The sequence below is a fragment of the Acipenser ruthenus genome, chromosome 39, assembly GCF_902713425.1.
Source record: "Acipenser ruthenus chromosome 39, fAciRut3.2 maternal haplotype, whole genome shotgun sequence".
Taxonomy (NCBI): domain Eukaryota; kingdom Metazoa; phylum Chordata; class Actinopteri; order Acipenseriformes; family Acipenseridae; genus Acipenser; species Acipenser ruthenus.
Window position 1 is genome coordinate 5781446 of NC_081227.1, and position 21219 is coordinate 5802664.

Below are 21219 nucleotides of genomic sequence, written 5' to 3' on the forward strand. Positions count from 1 at the left end.
TGCTGCTTACCTCCCAGTTCTCTAACTCCTGTGCCACTCCTCAGGTCTTATCACTATGAACACAATGCCTTCCAGTCCCCAGCTCTATTTACTTTACCACTAAGATGCACTGGTTCCCAGCCCCTGAGCTCTCCAAGTACTGGGTCACACAACCTATTTACCTGCAGTTTAGTAACTTCAATATATGGTTAGTGGTGTAATTGCACTGGCTACATGTACCTTACTTGCAGTGACTGGTGATTTACCTGCACTAAATAGTACCTTCATTGCACTAGTGCCCTGGTGTGCTGGCTGGTGAATCCTCCTACCTGCTATTCTGAGCCCTCCTCTCCTGAATACTGTAGTAGTTTGTAATTTTATGGAAATATTATTATTATTATTATTATTATTATACAAGAATGCAATGATACAAAATATATATTGTACACCTTTGTAAATGTCTGGAATCAGGTTTAAATTAATGTGATGGCTTTCACTTGTTAACTTATTATAAAATACAATTTAAAAATACATGTGTATTTGGAAGGAAATGGATCATTATCTGCTTGCATTACAGGTGTAAACATCTACATCATGTATAATCTATAACAGGAGTCAATGGGGATAGGTTGCTGAGCATGATGAAAATGTATGAACCAGAGGAGGCTATTCAGCCCATCAAGGCTCATCCGGTTCCTAGACGCTGATTGATCTCAAAACTTTGTCCAGTCGGGTCTTCGAGGATCCCAGTGATTCAGCATCAGCAGCATGGCTTGGTAACCCATTCCATCCCCTCCCCACTCTCTGTGTGAAGAAGGGTCTCCTTCCCTAGTCTGTCTTAAGTCTGTCTCCACTTAATCAACTGTGTCCCCACACTTTGCTTCTCTGGTTAATATAAATCACATTTATCAGTCATACTCAGATTTTCACTTCACTTGATATCACTTTGGGGAATAATTGTGCTGCAGTCGCTATGTAAAATATAGCCCCATCAATAGAAAAAAGCAACATTGGCGCTTTTAAACAATACACAACGTACAGAATTGCGGATGCAAGTTTATATAATGAATTGGCAAATCAGAACCTTAAAATCATTATTTAGTTCTACAAGTCATTGACACCAGCGTGGAACATTCTATAAAGACGCAAATACAAGATCACAAAATCATTCATTCAAAACTAACAGAGGCAGTTTGTCATGCCGTGGCAGGAGACGTCCATTAAAAGAGATGTAACCGTACTCTATTTATAGCTGAGATCAATCCGTCTTTCTGTTTTTGAAGCAAAGCGTGCAATCACATTATCGTACCAGTCGGGTTGCCTCTCCAGGAAAGACAGCAGTTTTGTTTCAATGGATATTGTGGCCCTCGCATGGAGATGACCCTGCTCCACGGTGCTCCTCAAGTATGCCTTGATGCGCTCAAGGCAAGAGGAGCTTCTTTCTTCACACACTGCTGTTGCTGGTATAGTGGCAATTAAGCAGAAAAAGCGGTACACTTCAGCCAGCACCTCAGTGAGCCCAGTTTCATTGATTAAAAGCAGGATGTCGCTGACAGAACGGTTCTGAAACTGATCATCTCTGAAGATGACACCAAACTCATTCTTGAGACGATCTAAATCAAAGTAGCTGCCGTAAGAGTTGGCGAGCGAGGTAAATGCGTCCGTGGGGAACTGCTTGCTGAAAGACAGAAATTTTGAGGAGTCCGACAGCTCGAGGAAGTGGAGGGCCTTGATGTCTGCAAACCTCAGCAAAAGCTGAACGATGATGTTATCAATGACGTCATTGTACAGGAGGAAATAATTCTGACCATCTTCAGGGGTTCCTTCTTCCAGTTTCAGTCTAAGCGTTTCTGGAGGTGATGGTAAGTCAACAAGGCCAGTGACTGCAGAATTAAACACCTCTTTGAACTGCTCCTCTTTACGCAGATCATCAATCATTGTGATTGTTAACTGAACTTGCGAATCGCAGTAATTTACATCCGCGGCGTTTTTCTGAAGAACATCGTAGAGAACGTCAGTAATGCCGAAGATGCTGCGGTAGGAGTAGGACAAGAAGATAAACTGGAAGTCGTTTAGTTTTGCAAGGAATCCTGTAGCCTGTCGCCGACATTCTCCGTCCCAACCACTGCCATCAACAATCTCCTGAAACACTTGGCACAGTTTCTCTCTTTCCGAGACAATGGCATGCAGGACTGTGCTGTGAGATGTCCATCTACATGGGAAAGGTATCCTGCCCACAATTCGGTCCAGCAGCTCCGTGCATTTGCTCGAGCGCGTAAAAAATGTGGGGAAGCCTTCCAAAGTTGCAAAAAAGCAACGTGTTTGTTTAATACACTGTGCCCCTTGTTGAAGAATTAGATTTAATCTGTGGGCAAAACAGTGCACTAACAGAGCTTGAGGAGCGTCGTTTTTAACGAGGGTTTGAAGACCTCCCAGCTCCCCAGCCAGCACTGCAGCGCCGTCATACGACTGAGACACGAGTTTTTTTTTGTAGTCATATTTTGAGATCTCTGAATCCACAACCTGCTTCAAAGCAACTGCGGTCCGATCTGCGCCAACATCTTTAAAACCCAAAAACCTTTCCTGTGTGTTGCCCTTCCTGTCCACGTAGCGCAACACGAGTGAAAGCTGACTTAACTGAGAAATGGCGGCTGTTTCGTCTACCTCGCAAGCAAAAAAGCTGCAGTCTTCGATCTCACGGTCAACGTAGGCTGCCATTTCTTCAGCCACGCATTCGATCAATTCGTTTTGAATGGTCTTCGACAGGCCGGAAAAAACCGACGCATTTGTCTGCCAGTAACCCTTCAACTCCGCGTCGTGACGAAAAAAAGAACTCACAAGTTCAATGAAATGGCCGCCAGATTCCTCTGCCTCACGGCGGCCACGGAATGCGACTTCTTGACGAGATAAAACAACTGAAATGTCAATTAGTCGCTTCAAAACCTCTCTGTTCTTCCTGACTTTCTCGTTGTGCTCGAAGACAGCAAGGCGCCTTTGCTCACGAAGCAACAGAACCGCAGGAGTGCCTTCATGCTCTATGCGTTTCAAGGACACTTCATTTTTGATGTGCTCATGGGATGACCTGTGTAAAAAAGCACTTCGGGACAGGTTTTTCCAGTCACAGTAACCTCCATTAGCCCAATTGTGTTTTTTAGTTGAAAGAAGTAGACATGGCCAGCAATATAGTTTGTTAGTCACGGCGCTGCCTGTTAGCCACTTATAGACTCCATACCAAGATGGCTGAAACTGCCGTGTTAGTCTGCCGTCTTTCTTCAAAATCTCCAGTGCTGGCGTTAGTCTGCCGTCCTTAACAATTGAACGTCTCTCTTCTTGGGGTCTTACTGTAAAACGTATTTTCATCAGGTCGCATATAATGTCAGATTCAACGAAAGCCATTACTGAAACAATTACAAACACACAAACGCGAGCTGCTCCAAATCCAGTAGGTGCCTCACCAAGCTGCGGCTCTATAGCAACGCCCTTAGAACGGGACTCCCCGCCGTGGTGAGTTGCCATGGTAACAAGCCGCTTTGTGACGCGCTCTAGTTAGAACACGGTTTTTGCCTCACGCAGCTGCCAAATAAGGTCACTAGTTCTTCTGGGCTTAACTATGTAATATATAAATGTGTTTATATTGATCAGTTACATACAAAATGTATTTTTTAGCCTTTGGGAAATATTGGTGCACCCTTGCCTCGGCTGAGGAGCCGCCTTTGCCCAGCACTAGATTTTCAGTCCCACAGAAAACCAGGCAAATCTATTGCATCAGGGCTTCTCCTGTGTTTCAGTGCTTTATTTTACCAGGTAATAAACGAGCTCCTCATTAGACAACTCAGTTTATTATCAGCGGAGTTTTACCTGTTTTGAGTGACATTAAAAGGGTGTTGCTGTATTTATAATAATAATAATAATAATAATAATAATAATAATAATAATAATAATAATACAATCTAAAACTATTACATGCTGTAAAACAACGTTAGCCACTTTTAATTTGGTTTTGAAAAATGTTAATAGATATTAGATAGGTAGATGGCTATGGGAAGATCAAAGCCACATGGAGTATCGGTCACTCTGTGTGCTTGAAACTGTTGCTCTCTGTGAATGCGCAGTGCGAGCTCCCCCGCCCCCCCTCCTGACTGTCTCCCTGCTGGGGGATGGGTGGCAGTGATGCACAGTCACATTTTAAAAAGGGGGTTGCAAAAAACGATTAAGTAGACAATTAGATTTTCTTTTCTTCCTTTGGTTTTTCCTGCCCCCACTCTAGCAGGACCGCGCAATTTATTTCCTGATAGAATTCAAGAAATAAAAAAGGCGCCGTCTTTTTATTTGGTGGTCTGCTGTAAAGGAATGTTTTTAAATTTAAAATCAGGGTTGTGGTTTAGATAAGGGTAAAGTAAAATGATACCGCTAGGGTGTTGGATAATAGATACGATCCCCTGTAAACAAATCGAGTCACCGCGTAAAGAAAAACACCACATAGATGCATTGGCACACCGGCCAAATGAAACCGCATCCTGAATCCTGCAATGTTGCCATTTTTTAAAATCTGTGTAGGGGTTTAAGGTAATTAAAACACACGTTTGAATAGGCAGCTAGTTGTCTATCTTAAGGTTCAAGGGGGTCGAATTACTACAAACAACCAAAACTAAAACGTTTATGAACATCTGCCTTACTCGTTTTATATGATGTATAGTTTTTGTTTGTTTGTTTGTTTTGTTACATGCTAATTTTAATGAGTAACTTGTATCTGTAAATAAATCATAACACCGGTTTAAAAGAGAACTCCGGTGAACGTGGTGAGTTAAATAAAACAGTACCGCTTGATGTTGTGTTATTTTAATGTATGTATTTAAATGTGTACTTCAGTCATGATTTGCAATTTGAAATCGGCGCCTTTTTCAATAACAAAAAAAATACATTTTTTAAAAACTCGCGGGTTTGGAGTTCATTGGCCCAAACTGGCGGAGTCATTAAGGAGACGTGATGGACAGGATCATTGCCCAATTAGGAAAGAAATTAGTCGACTCCGACCACTCAGCTAGCCTGTGGGTTGTACAACCTGCTGATTGGTGAATTGTCCTATCTTATTATGCACAACTGAAAGTAGCCAATAGGCGTTTCGGGTCGCGTTCTTTGTTGCTTTTCGACCAATCAAATATTAGGCGGAAAATGCCATCCAATAGTTTTGAAGTGTGGGCTGGGTTTATTGAGACGAGATTTCTATAAATACCACTCGAACGGATTTGTTGGTCAGTCTAGGCTGAACTCGTATTTTTGTGAGATAAGAAATTTTTGAAATTCTTTAATCATGTCTGGAAGAGGCAAAACCGGCGGAAAAGCCCGTGCTAAGGCTAAGTCCCGTAGCTCCAGAGCCGGGCTGCAGTTCCCTGTCGGCCGTGTTCACAGGCTGCTGAGGAAAGGTAACTATGCTGAGCGTGTGGGCGCTGGAGCCCCGGTCTATCTGGCCGCTGTACTCGAATACCTGACCGCCGAAATCCTGGAGCTGGCTGGCAACGCCGCCCGAGACAACAAGAAAACCAGAATCATCCCCCGTCACCTGCAGCTCGCCGTCCGCAACGACGAGGAGCTCAACAAGCTGCTGGGAGGCGTCACCATCGCTCAGGGCGGAGTGCTGCCCAACATCCAGGCCGTGTTGCTGCCCAAGAAGACTGGCCAAGCCGCCGCCAGCACCGGCAAGGCAGGCAAGAAGGGCTCGCAGTCCCAGGAGTACTAAAATAGAGCGGCGAGGAGGAGGCCTGCAGACCGGCGGAACATCGCTGAAATAAAACTAACTAGCAAAGCAAACACAAAGGCCCTTATAAGGGCCACCCACATGTTCAGTGAAAGAGTCATGTCCATTTTATGTGGTTTTAAGTGTTTTAGGTTCGTGTTTTAACCGCACATGTTAAGATCTCTAACGCATAAAATGGCCGTCCTGAAGCAGCGATTGAGAAATGCTGCATTTCTTTACATATTTATTGGCAATGTGTCTTAATGTACAATTTTACAATGTGTTTATTTATTTTTTTATTTTGAAGTGAAGTGGTTTTAAACGCCACGATCAAAGCTTTTCTCCAATAAAATTCGCCAGATAAAAATGTTGCTGGTCTCTTCCGATGCAGATTTATACCGCTTCACAGTAAAACAACATTGACCTCCAGATGGGGGTTGTTTTAGTCTGGTACATAGAGAATTAGTACAGGACTACATCACACACTGCACTGGTATTTTTACATGTGCGGCTTACAAACCCCAGGCTTTTGCGCTAATTACCCACAATTTACCACCCCGGCATTGCTCTTATGTAAAGACTAAGACACAGGAAGCAGTGTAGGGTATTGGTCAATCTCTTCTAATACAAATTAATACATTTATTTGGCATGATACACATGGTTTTTGGGATGGTGGTTAATTTATTCTGGGTGAAAGGTCTTCAAGGACATGCACAGATGCTAGCCCTTTTCTTGAATATGATGCACGTTTTGTTCTCGTTTTGCCCCTTGTTTTCAAGGCGGGGAGTTCTGCAGTGTAGTTGTTAAATTGCAGGTGTTTCCTGCACTGCTAGGAAGCGGTGCAAGACAAACGGTCTGACCTCAAAGTGGTTGAGATGGAGCCCTCTTAGCACACCTGGGCTCTCTGTTCATCTTAGCAATGATAATCACTGGGGATGGCTGAGATGTTAATAAAATTAGACTTTACTCACTTTAAAAAATCATTTGTGCAGAATATTTTTCCCCCAAATTAGAAATGTGTTCTCAAGATACAGCTAGGTATGTTTGCCTTACCAATGTATAGCTCTACTTGGTAGTTCACATTGATACTGCTTTGTAACAGTGGTTTTTCTTCCAAATGCACAGAACTAAAAGGTTAATAATACAGTATTTTATATACATTTTTTTTTAAAAAGGGGATTTTGAGGAGCATTTAAAAAAAAAAAAAAATCTGTTATTCTCTATGTAGAACACTATTTTCCAATTTCAGCAAACTGGTCATCCGTGTGCTGAGTAGACCTTGTATAATAATATGTCCCAAATGTAATCGTGGACTGCCTAACCTGCATTAACATTAGGCAGTGCAAGGTGAGTGCTATTCAGGGTCTGTGAAGCCAGGGAGTTAGTTTATTCCTGTCAGAACATGTACAAGGAGGCTGTGTGGTCCAGTGGTTAAAGAAAAGGGCTTGTAACCAGGAGGTCCCCGGTTCAAATCCCACCTCAGCCACTGACTCACTATGTGACCCTGCGCAAGTCACTTAACCTCCTTGTGCTCCGTCTTTCGGGTGAGACGTAATTGTAAGTGATTCTGCAGCTGATGCATCGTTCACACACCCTAGTCTCTGTAAGTCGCCTTGGATAAAGGCGTCTGCTAAATAAACAAGGCCAGTGGGGTTCATATCCATATTTAAACAAATGAAGCTTTCATGCTGAACATCAGAGGAATTCAAAGTACACATGTCAAGTAAATACACCATTTTGATCACTGCTGGGTAAAATCCATTTTATTTGTTTTTCATGGTCAGTATTTGACAGTGATATAACATTTGGCATTGCATTGTTTTATGGCCCTTCAACTAATGTCTGTTAACTGTATGAATAACGGTTTTAATGTACTCTTTAACCAGAGGCTCCTCTAGCATTAGTCTTACACTACTATCCTGTCTTTTGAACCGGTGTACATCATGGCTTACTGTAAAGCCATATATATTTGCAAGCCTTTCATTATGTGTGTTTTGCATATGAAAAACAAAGCAAACATTTTTTTGCACAAATATCAAATTCCGTTAACAATACATACTTTGTATATTGCAACAGGTCGGTAACATTTCTGGAGCAAAATAGGTTTAATGGGTTTGATTCGGCAAGTATTTATGGCTTTGCAGTATTCATTACACCTCGAGAGACGGGTTAGATCTGAATCTTATGATCTCAGGACCTGAGAATATAACAAACAGGAAAAATCCATCTGCTATTCCCAAGATATATATATATACACACACAGAGTATGTTTTTCAGATTCTCATTCTCTCTCTCTCTATATATATATTATCCTAAAGCAAAATCCAATGTTTTTTATATATATATATATATATATATTATATATACGCACACTGTTGTAATAGCTATCAATCACGCTGATCATGGCGTGTGTTTATATATTAATATGTTCAGGTAGTAGTTCATACTGATGCCAGTGTGTTTCAGCAACATGGGTGTTTCAGGGATCCCAACCACTCCAAACTGAGCATGCCCAGAATGATTGCCTGTGCACAGCTGCTGATCTGATACTTCAGTATGGAGACAGGACAATGGATGGGTCTTTGGGAGATGTAGTCTGTTACATGTTTTGTTTTTACTATACACAGGCACTGAAGGGTTCACAAAACTACATCTCCCATAACCCTTTGCTTTGCCCCTCCCCTCCTCCATCCTATTGCTATTTAGAGTCCTATTCACACAGCTTGACAAATGAGTTACTAAAGTACTCTGTTAACGGACCTCAATCATCCATTCTCTGTTTATATAAAGCTTTATGGATAGGGCTCAGAATGCTAAAAGTATTGCTCAGGGGAAGAGAACTAGCCTTTAGCTTGAAGTTCACAATACCTCTAATCAGCCATGCAGTAAATAGACCTTCTTTTGTAACTGTACTGATTGCTGGAGCTCCAGTCCTACTCCTAGTTCCCTCCCACACTCAGGTATTACTAGCAGTCCAGTGCTCATGCTTATCCGTGCACAGAGGAAGAAAGGAGGCACTCAAACTGAAACTCACAGACACACAGCAGATCCAAAAAGACCCAGAAACAGCAGCAGCACTTTTATGAGAAAACGTTTAACCACTTTGACTTAAACACATGGCAATCAACCTGTCATGGCAAGTACATGATCAATCTAAAATCACGCTTCAAAGACACCCGGAGTTTCAGACAGGCTGAAATTGCAACAGGAGTTCACAGGTGTCGTTCTTGATTAGGCATCATTAATACTGCACAGAGGAGTTCAATACCACAGCACGAATCCACAGCCTCATGCTAGCCTTTAAACTAAAGACAAGACACTACACGTGTCAGATGCGTGCACTGATGGCATCAGTTACCAGGTGACTTTAAGCTGGCTGGTGACACGAGCACACTTGAGTGCGGGCATTTCCCTCCAGTGCACTCCCACATTCAGAGAGCACACTTGAGGGGACCTGGAATTCTGCTGCAAACTTTCAGGACATAAAATTGAGGGATGTATCTATTGGCACATCCTAAAATGCTTAAAAATGTTTAAATGTGGCTTAATGTGCTTAAATTCAAAGCAAACCCTGAGAAACTTTGCAGATACCAAGCTTAACACTTCCCAATACTAGTCCAAACATTGGGGTTTTGGTTACAACAGGATAACAATCACATTCATCCACATTTTGCACATGAAGTGGGTTTTCATTGTCAGGCTTAATGTGATTATTGTCTTGTTAAGATATTTCTTTTCACTTTATGCAAATAAGACACAAAGTTCATGAAGCTGTTGTCAGCTTGATGTGATTAGTATATTGTGCATATTAATGTGTCATTTGTTTAGGATAGTATTGTGAAGTGCTAGGCTTGCCATTTACAAACTTTCCAGGGGCTCGGTTTGAATTTGTTTCACATTAAGCGTTAAGGTGTCCCTATCTATTCTATATTTATTTTGGATGGATAAAAAAAACAGATTCATTTTGACTCTAAACAGAATATGGAGGGGCATTCCTACACCTCTTCCCCCGCCCTCATGTGAAATCATTGTAACTGATGGTTTGACGTGGGGGCTGGGGGTAGTACCGCTGTGAAGGGATCCTGAGCTCCTGGGCGTGGGAGTGGAGAGTCCCCTCTGTGATCGTGCCTCCCTGTGGGTCAGGGTGAAGGCAGGGCTTGGCTATCTGGCATCGTTGAGCTGTCTGGCCACAGTGAGGATCTCGCGGGCCCCCTTGCTCAGCAGCAGGCAGGCCAGGTCCACCCCCAGCTTCTCGGCAGAGGCCTGGTCCCGTGAGCACACGTTCCTCGCAGTGATCCCCACATGCTGAGGGTCATCGCTCGAGCCTTCCTCCTCCTGGAGAAACGAGGGGGGAGAGAGAGGGAGAGAATCGCAACGAGGTTCTCCGCACCATCGTACAACATAATCCACAGCGCAACTTTCAAAACGAATTCAACATAATAACAGGACCAACATCGTATTAATAATGACGTCCTCGGAAAAACACCCTGGGGCCCGGTTTACTATGCTTCTACTCCAGCCAGTACAAAGTCTTCACCACTTACTAACAATTGTAGTTTGGGTTTTTTTTTTAGCTGTGGGAGTTCCACTTTTCCAAAGACAATCAATGGGACTGTGCATCCCAGGGCCAGGCTCTTTGCGATCGTGTTAGTCAGGACAGTGTGAAGCTGTCCGGAGGCACTGACCTGGGTGTCCATCACGAGGGAGGTCTGCATGGTCTCCTTGATGCTGTCGGAGCCGTCCAGGCTGAACACAGCACCGGTCATGTAGAGCTGCGAGACACGAGACACAATCACAGGTCAGGATTTCAATCCAATTAAAGAGACTGCTCTAGGGTGACGCTCCCCTCAACACCTCTCCTAATAGAAATATCTCAGATTTGATCAGGGTTGGGTTCAAGTGCTGGTGCTTTTGCATTTTAACGCGATCATGAAATACACACCGCATTTGTATTGGCATTTGAGTGCAGTCGTACTCAACCCTGCATTTGACTGTATAAACGTGACTAGCACAGCTAAAAGACAGACTGACGTGTGGTTGAGTTTAAGTAACTCAGCAGAATCTCAGTACCTGGGAGTCCTTGATCTCAGTGTGAACCGCGACAGGAACACTGCAGCCCCCTTCCTGCAGGAGACAAAGAGAAGGACACCCTGACAACACTTCAAAAAGAAAGACAATACAGCAGCATACAGAGGGGTGGGACCAGCTGCCTCCAGACATCCAGTGCTGGTAGCTGGTAGTTAGGTTGATTACATGTGCTTGCAGATGTACTCAGTATGCCTGTATATCTTCTGAGATCAGAGATGAGGCGAGGCTGCCCAGGTGCTTCTATGAATTCAGTCTATAGATCCTCTCTGATGGCACAGTACTGCAGTGAGGTTCTTACCAGGTGTCTGAGGAAGGCTCTCTCAGCCACACAGCGCAGCACAGTCTCCGGGTCGTGCAGCACAGACACCATGTCCAGGATATCCCTGTCCCGAGCACGCACCTCCACCGCCAGCGCCCCCTGTGGACACAGCAAGGGATTGCAGGGTTAAAGGCCTTCTATTAATAAAATGAATGGATTTTACTTTAGCTGGATAGGATTTGACATTACACATGCATTTTGGTATACTATTGTAGACAGCAAGCGTGGTAAATGCCTTGTCTGCTCATGACAAACTGCAACATTTCCATGAACATGCAGCAAAGTAATCAATTGTAAAGGAGAGAAACTGCACACGAAACAATACTAACCTGGCCGACAGCATACATGCAGTCTTCAGGGCCCAGCAACTAAAACACAGAACAGACGTTACGAGACGGCCAGGCTAAGGGTGTGACATTCTGTTTAAAAAACAATTAGGGCTGGATTCCTAAATCATCACAAACAGCACACCCAATAAAGTCACTTGTTATGTCCCGCAGTCTTAAGTTACGCTCATTACACGTGTTAGAATTGTCCCTGGTGCTGGTTGTGCTTGTAGCTATGTGGAGTAAGATGCTGTGATGATCGGGACTCTGGGTCTATACTGGTCAGACTGGTGGTACCTGGCTGACCCGGCTCTCCCAGCCCATTCTCCGCAGCCCGGCAGCTGCCAGTATGATGGCGGAGAAATCGTCCTTCTCATCCAGCTTCTTCAGACGGGTGTTGAGGTTCCCCCGCTGGTGCACAAACGGTTAAGGACGCAAGCGCACCGCTGACGGAAATAAGACTCTCAATTATTGCACTGCTGTTCACTCCATTCCAGGTTTTACTGGGAGCTTGATTACTCACACCTCGAGTAGCACAGACAGGAGGTGGAGGCCATTATTAAACTCAACCTGGAATGGGCCAAACTGCTCTGCAATGGGAGTCTTATCAAACTCACAGTAATACCTGGAATGGATCTAACTGCTCTGCACTGGGAGTCTTATTAAATGTATAGTAAAACCTTACATCTTGGCTATTGACCAGGGACCAGATTGCTTGAATACTGGCACCTGCTCTGTGGAGGGTCATATTGTAAGGTCAGTGTGTTTTGTCACACTATCGGTGTGCTAGACTGCAGTATGATGGCAGCTGCACTCAGCCTGAAGTTTATTACAGCTGCTCTGTAAAGGATACAATGTCCTTGAACTCCAGGTGAGGAAATCTCTTCTTGAGCTGTGCTGCTCTCCGCAGAGAACTTGTCCCAATCACACTGCAGAGAGAGAGAGAGCGAGAGAGTGAGTGAAAGAGAGGGAGAGAGAAAAAGGAAGGAGGAAAGAGGAGAGTGAGAGCAGCAAATGGGAATTAGAGAGAGAGAGAGGGAGGACGTAATAATACTAATAATACTAATAATAATAATAATAATAATAATAATAATAATACATGGACTCTTTCCTCACCTCTTCTCTGGAAGCGTGTGTAACGTTTTCCCAGCATTCTTCGGGTGCAGAACAACGGCATCATGGGGGTTTTCTCGTCTACAAGAGACATGAACTGGTCAGAGCGCGAGCACCAGTGTGTGCACAGCGCCCGTGTGTCTGTGTGTGCAGTGTCTGTGTGTCTGTGTGTGCACAGCACCCTTGTGTCTGTGTGCGCACAGTCTGTGTGTCTGTGTGTGCACAGCGCCCGTGTGTCTGTGTGTCTGTGTGTGCACAGTGTCTGTGTGTCTGTGTGTGCAGTGTCTGTGTGTCTGTGTGTGTGTGCACAGCGCCCGTGTGTCTGTGTGTCCAGTGTCTGTGTGTCTGTCTGTGCACAGCGCCCGTGTGTTTGTGTGTGCAGTGCCTGTGTGCACAGCGCCCGTGTGTCTGTGTGTGCAGTGTCTGTGTGTCTGTGTGTGCACAGTGTCTCTGTGTCTGTCTGTGTGTGCACAGCGCCCATGTGTCTGTGTGTGCAGTGTCTGTGTGTGCACAGTGTCTGTGTGTCTGTCTGTGTGTGCACAGCGCCCATGTGTCTGTATGTGCAGTGTCTGTGTGTCTGTCTGTGTGTGCACAGCGCCCGTGTGTCTGTGTGTGCAGTGTCTGTGTGTCTGTCTGTGCACAGCGCCCGTGTGTCTGTGTGTGCAGTGTCTGTGTGCACAGCGCCCGTGTGTCTGTGTGTGCAGTGTCCGCGTGTCTGTGTGTGCACAGTGTCTGAGTGTCTGTCCGTGTGTGCACAGCGCCCGTGTCTGTGTGTCTGTCTGTGTTCATGTGTACAGTGCCCATGTGTGTGTATGTGATGGAGGGAGAATCACTCACTTTAAACAGTGTTCATTATGGTGCACGGAGGGGGGTGAGGGGTGCTCGGAGGGGTACTCACTTGAGGACAGCCCCGATGGTGAAGCCCAGAGGCAGTGTGGTAGGGAGGTCCTTCAGAGAATGCACCACAAGATCAACCCTGCAAACGAAACAGTGACCACCACCAGGAGTTTAAAACACACATACTGTGCAGCCACACACACATTCACACAGAGTTTCCAGTTCAAGAAACCCTTTTAAACTGTTCATTAGTTTATTAGTTACTTCTCATGCTTGTGTTTTTGAACAGTCCTTACAGTTTTGTAAATAGGACCAGTTGTGAGTTCTGTCAGAGTACAGCTATACTGAAGCTACTCTAGGGGGCGCTATGGGAGTAGATTTGGACTATAAGAATCTAGAGGGGTGTAGATGGAGAACTACAGAGTGGAAATATGAAGTGAAACCATGTGTTCCAAACAGCAAGCTTACTCGTTTCTCTCCAGTGCATTCTCCAGCTCTTTCGTGAAGAGACTCTTCTCTCCAATCTGAAAACAATACATTTAAAAAATACACAATTCATTAGCAGTTAACCTATACTGAAAATACAGTTCGAAATTTAGTAATTCTAGATTTGGCTCTATCGAATGTTTAATAGTTCTGGGGTATATAAACCATCTCGCTGACATTATTCAGCATCATTTAAATAATCCTACCCCCTTAAGCCCAGATACTTAAAGAAATTTCTCTTTGACATTACAAAGAGAACAAGAAAGAAGAATGAAACTAAATGAATACCCCAAAATTAAAAAATATAATAAATACAAACAATGCAAAGGTATCTTATTTAGAGGAGGGGGCGGGGATATGGCCACCTTGGTTAGCGCCCTGTAACCCTGTACTTTGTGGTTTGAACTCGCTGTGCACAGGCAGGGAGCTGGGCAGCACCCCGAAGCTCACCTTTGACAAGGCTGTGTCCAGGATTTTGTCCCCGGTGGTAGCCATGGCAACTGTACAGATAAAAACAATACATAATTAGACAGCAGATTTACAGCTGCAGTCTCACAATCCTGTCCAATTTTACCTAGAAATAAGAACATGATTTGGCGTCATCAGAATCCTTGTTGACAGTCCAGTTCGTTTACATTCTCCAGAGGTATTTTTTAGCTGTAGACCAAGGGTGTCCAATCACAGTCTTGGATGGCTGGATGCAGGTTGAATTGGTTCAATTAAACAATTTAGAACAGGGTTGGAACAAAGACCAGGACTGGAAGGGCCCGCTTTGGCCAGCCTTGTTGTAGAGAATGAGACTGCCTTTAGAGACAATGGCGCTGTCCATGTTCCTGCTACTACTTTCAGCAGTAGGATGTTATAACAAACACAGATATTTTCAAAATGGGTTTAGATATGAAATATCTTCTAAAATATTTAAAAACCTCTTTTAAAACAGAGGGAGGACTAAACTTTGAAGCAGGTCTTTAGTTTAATATATATATATTGAATATATCCACACATAACCTACATCAGTCGTCATTATAAAGAACAATGCCGGACCGGTTACCATGACTAATGCAATTCTTTAAAACTGTCCCCTTCCACAGTGACACTGTCTTGAGTTTTGTTTTAATGGATCCATACATACTGGGACACAAAAGCCATCAGTTCGGTTTTGGAACACGCTTCAAGCAGCACAATTCATCACTTTAGGAAGCACACAAACCATCGCTTGTTAATTGAGAGAGAGAGAAAGCCGAAGTGTGAAGCGAGGACATTCTGACCGCTTTCTTAAGACTTGGCTGAGATAGTGACACACTTTAGCACAGCCCTCCGCCATTCAAAGCTACAGAGTGTGCTCCACAAACTATTGTCAAGCAGCAAATATCTGCAGCAACTTTGCTAGCTGTCTCGCTATGGACATATTTACAGCCCCAAATGTTTATGCATGTACTATACATATACTCTATAGAAACTAAATGGAGTAATTATGCTAATTTTGTGGCATGTATATTTTGCAGATTTTTAAGCGAACATTTGTGAATATTTCTTGCCAGCAAACATTTCATGTTTTACAGTATTCAGGACTGATGATCAAGTGGGGACCTCAAGCCACCCGCCCTTTTAACCCCAGTCCAAACCAAGGCAATGGATCAGTTACTACTGAACCCCAGGATGCCAAGCACCCAGCCTGCACTCGTGGGGAGGAGCAGGAGTCAGGCAACTATCCTCCCTAACCCAAAGACTGTTCCTCACCGATTTCCGTGTGAACTTCAGGGTACAGATCCTTTAACTTCTCAGCCACGCTGTCTGTCTGAATTCGGGCCAGCTGAAAACAAAAACAACACGAAATGTAAAACGAGTAAAAATGACACGCTCATCATTCTGAATGGCAACGCATCAACGTTCCAAGTGGAATGTTCCATGCTGTGTGATCCAGTCATCAACAGGCAGCTTGCTCAGTCAATCAATGCATGATTGAATATTAAAATCGTCGCAATTCAGTTCCACTTGGGCTCTCAAGCCAAGGTTTGGACTGCAAGGCTGTGAAACAAAAGGCAACTTTCAGACAACTGCCAGGGTATCTCCACACAAGAGAATGCAGGGCAGGAAGGATGCTTATCTGTCTGCACCACAGCCCCCAGCGCTCCCCCTCCCTCCCTGCTCTCAGTCACTGCACCCCCACTGCACTCTATAATATAACATTCCAGCTGATTAGCTTTTTTTGAATAGAATGTTATTGCTTTTTGAAATGAATGTTCATACAGAAAGTCAATGCATTTGTTCATTATATTATACAGACCCATTGCTGTAAAACATTTTGACATGTGTATGCGAGTGTATATAACACAGCTGCCTCCTCACAGTAACGTAAGACCATGTCTCATTGATTCAGTCTTTTGACCGCTCCCTTATTCCTGTTAAAACAATATGCATCCACCCCTAGGAGTTCACAATACATGTTTGTATAACTAATCATTCATCTAATGGGTATTAAATGCTCCATTGCTTTTAATTGACATTTTGTAAAAAGACTAGGTTTGTCACTGCTGTCACATCCTATTGTTTCTAATTGTATCGCTTCTATCAGATGATTCCATAATCTAACTTTAAACACTCATAAAATATCCAGTTGTATTGTCATGCCGGATCTTAGTACTGTCTCCTTTATAGAGCCAACGTTACTGAGTGTGGGAATGCCAAGCTGGATTAATACAGAACCTCATTATAACAGATCCTAAATACTGTACATAATATTGTCTACATTTAGAAATACATTTATTTATAGCAGTAGAGTTTTAGAGTTTCTATCAGGTAAATCAGCTTGGCGATGAATGCCAACTGTCTCAGGCTAACATAACCTAAAAGCACTAGTGTGTCGGGTTTATGAATGAGAATCCACACCTATTTAAATGAATACAGGGAGTGAGGAAGAGAATATAGCCAACATCAAAGCATAAAAAAATGACAAAGAATGAAATGAAGCCCCAGGTGACACTGAATGAATGAATGAATGACTTTAGTTGGTGTCCTTGGCTAGTCAACAGCACTGTAATAGGACTGTGTTACTGTTCGAGTTCCCATTTCAGTTTTACTGATAATACAGCGATGGGCTTCTTAAAGAACAGCCCCTGACACTTACCTGGCTCTTTCTAGTCCCCACCCGAATCACACGGGTCACTTTTCCATTTCCGTCCTGCAACCAAACACAAAGCACGTCCATTCATGTCTCTCACATTACTGTAGACAGCAGCGTGTGCAGCCCATTTCCTGGGTTCATTTATTAAGCTGCTGGCTGCTTCAGAACAATTCTCAGATCACTTTGTTATTACTGATAAAAAAAGAACTTCTAGAATCCTGCACTAGCAACTAAACACTAAACCAACCAAGCACCATTCATTTCCCTTATAAACAGTGTAGACAACCACTGGTGATGCATGATAGAAAGCATGGGGAAAGCCCAGCACAAGCATGGTTCAAACTCTTGCACACGCGCGCGCTTACCTCAATGTATTTTCCTAATCCGTTCTCCATGTCTCTTACTGACCAGTATTATTGTAATTATTATGTATGGTCTATGTCTGTGAAGGACTCCGGTCTTGCCTGTGTGGAGGTGCTGAGGGTCTGGCTTGTCGGAGGGTGTCTGACCATGTGCCTTTCAGAACCTGCTTACCTCCCCCCTACACCCAGAAAGGGAGGGAGGCTGGGACCCCTGAGATAAGACAATACTGCCGATTCACTCTGACTGTTGGGGAGGGCAGGGTGGGGCACAGCCACAGAAACAAAAAAAAAATGTTCAGATCTGTATGTGTGCAGGGGGTAGCTATCCCATGTTAAAAAGATATACTGTATTACCATCTATTAACTCTGCAGTATTTAACAGGAAGACAGCAGCAGCACAGTAGTATACTATAGAAAACTGCCCAGATTTACTGTGATTCATCAAATAATATACTGATACTTCTTGCTATGTGTAAAGGTACAGCTGCTGATAATTATCAGCAAAACTGTTAAACACAGCTCTAGCTGTATCATTAACAGCAAAACAGCCTTCCTTGGAGAAACAGCAGGGACACTGTACAGCACTGTGAATGCAGACAGAGTGTGATCTTGACATGCAGCTGCATCTGTCCTGTCTCCTTCTATTAATACTGGGACTGCACTAATATAACCAATGTAGACTGTGATAAGAAATCACATAGCTTGTATTCTGAATGAGACGCCTGGGTGGTTAAGTATTATACACTACATAAACACACATCAAGGCAGGGTGCTGAATCGTGCGTGCGTGCGTGCGTGCGTGCGTGCGTGCGTGCGTGCGTGCCAGAGGGGGGAGGGGGGAGGGGGGAGGGGGGGGGAGGGGGGAGGGGGGAGGGAGGGGGGGGGGAGGGGGGAGGGGGGAGGGAGGGGGGGGAGGGGGGAGGGGGGGGGGGGGAGGGGGGAGGGGGGAGGGAGGGGGGGGAGGGGGGAGGGAGGGGGGGGGGGGGGGCATAGTCTGTCCTTCTATTTTGTTCACTTTCATTTAAAATACTTATCGTGTTATTTATATAAGTCTGTGTGTTCCAGTGTTTAAAGAAAAGGGCTTGTATCCAGGAGGTCCCCGGTTCACTCACTGACTCATTGTGTGACCCTGAGCAAGTCACTGAACCTCTTTGTGCTCCGTCTTTCGGGTGAGACGTTGTTGTAAGTGACTCTGCAGCTGATGCATAGTTCACACAACCTAGTCTCTGTAAGTCGCCTTGGATAAAGGCGTCTAAATAAACAAATAATAATAATTATAACACATACCGGTACAGTAAAATTCCTGTAATTACAGAGCTTGTCTCAGAAGGACAAATAAACCGCGCTGATCATGCCGGTAATAATTACTGAAACTCCTTCAAGGCAATACTCACTCGACTTTCAAAATGTGATTCTGACTCTTACTTTGAACTTGCATTGCCGTATTAAAAAAAAAAAAAAAACAACATTATAAACAACAATTCGCACCAAATACAGTACATGCCAATTATGTTTCCGTGTCATTTTAACTTTTTCCACGCTTAGTTAGATTTGACACGTTTGTTATTGAGCACGTACCCCTTTAAGAACAACTTTATCACACTTCAACCTAACTTACTACTGTCTCGGCCTGCAAATAACGACTTCAACGTCAACCAATAGAAGAGCCAACTTGCCACCGGGATTCCAACAATTAGCCAATCCAAGTGCCCTGGAGGCGGTGCTTAAGCGCTGTCGGTTCAGGTGCCTCTTACCTCACTACCCGCAGTTGCTGCGGACGCTGCAGACATCTCGGCTCTTGAAGATTTAGCAATGTATTTTTTATTTTAGTTGGTTTTATGTAGTTGCTGTGTGTTTTTCCGGTCCCGGGATCTCGTTGCTCGTTGTTCCTGGAGGGAGCCGCCGCTTGTCGGTATCACAGAGCTCTCCTCAGTGAATGAAACCCCGAGTGGTTTCCTCCTCCTCCGGCCCCAACTTGAGTGTCACTTCCGTCAAAGAAAAAAAAATGATAATAATGAATAATAATCATCCAAATTCTCTTATCAGACTAGAAAGAAAACGTTCTGCGCAGCTGCGATTAGAAGTCGAATATATTATTATTATTATTATTATTATTATTATTATTATTATTATTATTATTATTATTATTATTATTATTTAGTCACGTTCCATGGATCATCATGAATAAAATACGCCTTATTTTATCATTTTCTGTCTGGAATAGAATGCAGACAAAAACAAAACAGTACAGTTGTTGTGTTTGCCAAGGTCAGAGAATCAAGTTGTGCTCGAGGTTTTAAAAAGATAAGGATGAAAAATGCATTATCATTTCCTTTATTTTGGAGACTGTCCCTGAAAATAAAATGAGTGAGCTTTGTCAGGTCGTCTCTAACGAGGTATAAACACTATATAATATATATATATATATATATATATATATATATATATATATATATATATATATATATATATATATAACATCATTTATCTCTGCGGAAACGTCCATTGCTGGCTTCCCCTACAGTGACGCTCAGGAGTACAGCCCCTCCGTGCGGAATAAACTGGTATTGCAGCATGTGCGATATTGACTGTATTTAAGATGTACTGTACAAATACGTGACACTGCGTTGGCTGTTGTTTTTATTGCAATTGTTTTAATGTAGGCATTCATTTAAGTTTGCAGAATAGTTTCTTCTTTATATTGGTGAATGTGCTGCCTGAGTTTCAAGGACTGCGTGAAACTGGCTTCCAGCATTACAGTTACAAGTGTCCTGTTTCTTCAAAATACAACAGACACGCATTATAACCCGGGATCCACGTCATCACATGAGTGGGTGGGTGGGACAGCTGAATGAAGAAGCGATATAGAAACTCACCACAAAACCGCACGCTGTCTCAGCAGGAGTGGAGGGAGCCGGAGGTGGACCCAGGGTTTCCGAGCAGTCTCCCGTAGCAGTTAGTAGTACTGGCAGCACCGCCAGTAACACTAGATCACCACTGTGTGCTTCTCAATTCAGATACTTATTATATCATAATATACTGAGCAATACAGTGTGTAACTTTGTGTGTTGTTTGTTATTCTGCTAAAAAATGTTCTATAAAGAGAAACAAGAGTATATACGTTTTCTCTAGAGGCTCTAAAACGTAATCCCTTAAAATAACGATTATTATTATTATTATTATTATTATTATTATTATTATTATTATTATTATTATTATTATTATTATTATTATTATTATTATTATTATTATTCGTTATTTTAAGGGATTGCGTTTTAGAGGCACTAGAGAATTATTATCACGTGTGTTTGCACAGTGCTGTAGGCTGTGTATGTAAAAAAGCTGAGCTGATCATAAATATTTACTAAAAGGCTAACTTGGCTGGTGGCGATAGCAAGATACAATAATAAAACACATAATACATAACACTGGGGCACATTAGGGCAGCAGTGTGGAGTAGTGGTTAGGGCTCTGGACTCTTGACCGGAGGGTTGTGGGTTCAATCCCCGGTGGGGACACTGCTGCTGTACCCTTGAGCAAGGTACTTTACCTAGATTGCTCCAGTAAAAAAAACCCAACTGTATAAATGGGTAATTGTATGTAAAAATAATGTGATATCTTGTAACAATTGTAAGGTTGTGTTAGCGTCAGCTAAGAAATAATTAATAATAATAATAATAACACTGTTTACTTTATTTCTGAATGGCGCTAACACAACCTCATACGTTGCTGTTGACTTGCAGGAAACACTGCTACAGTTTTGTACTTTAAAGAATAGTGCATACAATACAGAACTTAAATAAATGAGCATTTTTTACTGTTTCCGACCAAGAGCATTAAAAACGAGGTC

At 43.2% G+C, this 21219-nt stretch overlaps 2 protein-coding genes across 6 annotated transcripts; one reads left to right on the forward strand and one right to left on the reverse strand.

Moving 5' to 3' along the window:
• The first annotated feature begins 5215 nt into the window (after nt 1-5215).
• On the forward strand, nt 5216-6084 carry LOC117397238 (histone H2AX). Its single transcript, XM_034912844.2, has one exon. It carries the CDS (start codon nt 5291-5293, stop codon nt 5714-5716), a length of 426 nt encoding a protein of 141 aa, XP_034768735.1. The 5' UTR covers nt 5216-5290; the 3' UTR covers nt 5717-6084.
• A 1375-nt stretch (nt 6085-7459) lies between these two features.
• Nucleotides 7460-19505, reverse strand: LOC117966672 (porphobilinogen deaminase-like). 5 transcript variants are annotated; one of them, XM_059009593.1, is made up of 14 exons: nt 19124-19501; nt 17011-17064; nt 15624-15696; nt 14334-14383; nt 13866-13921; nt 13459-13536; nt 12564-12641; nt 12301-12376; nt 11745-11858; nt 11451-11489; nt 11101-11220; nt 10785-10838; nt 10400-10486; nt 7460-10049 (listed from the first exon to the last, which is right to left on the reverse strand). In XM_059009593.1, the coding sequence occupies exons 1-14, from the start codon at nt 19157-19159 to the stop codon at nt 9876-9878; spliced, it is 1089 nt and encodes a 362-aa protein (XP_058865576.1). In that variant the 5' UTR covers nt 19160-19501; the 3' UTR covers nt 7460-9875. The 5 variants fall into 5 exon arrangements, with proteins under 5 accessions (XP_058865576.1, XP_034769112.2, XP_058865579.1 ...); XM_034913221.2 differs by lacking the exon at nt 19124-19501 and adding an exon at nt 17373-17576; XM_059009596.1 differs by lacking the exon at nt 13459-13536 and having other exon boundaries at nt 19124-19505.
• Between the last annotated feature and the right edge of the window lie 1714 nt (nt 19506-21219).

Excerpts from the sequence above, each read along its gene's own strand:
- LOC117397238 (XM_034912844.2), top strand. The coding sequence starts at position 5,291 with ATGTCTGGAAGAGGCAAAACCGGCGGAAAAGCCCGTGCTAAGGCTAAG.
- LOC117966672 (XM_059009593.1), bottom strand. The coding sequence starts at position 19,159 with ATGTCTGCAGCGTCCGCAGCAACTGCGGGTAGTGAG. Across the intron at positions 17,065-19,123 it reads CAGCAACTGCGGGTAGTGAG|GACGGAAATGGAAAAGTGAC; the intron begins GTAAGAGGCACC and ends GTTTGGTTGCAG. Across the intron at positions 13,922-14,333 it reads TGGACACAGCCTTGTCAAAG|ATTGGAGAGAAGAGTCTCTT; the intron begins GTGAGCTTCGGG and ends TATTGTTTTCAG.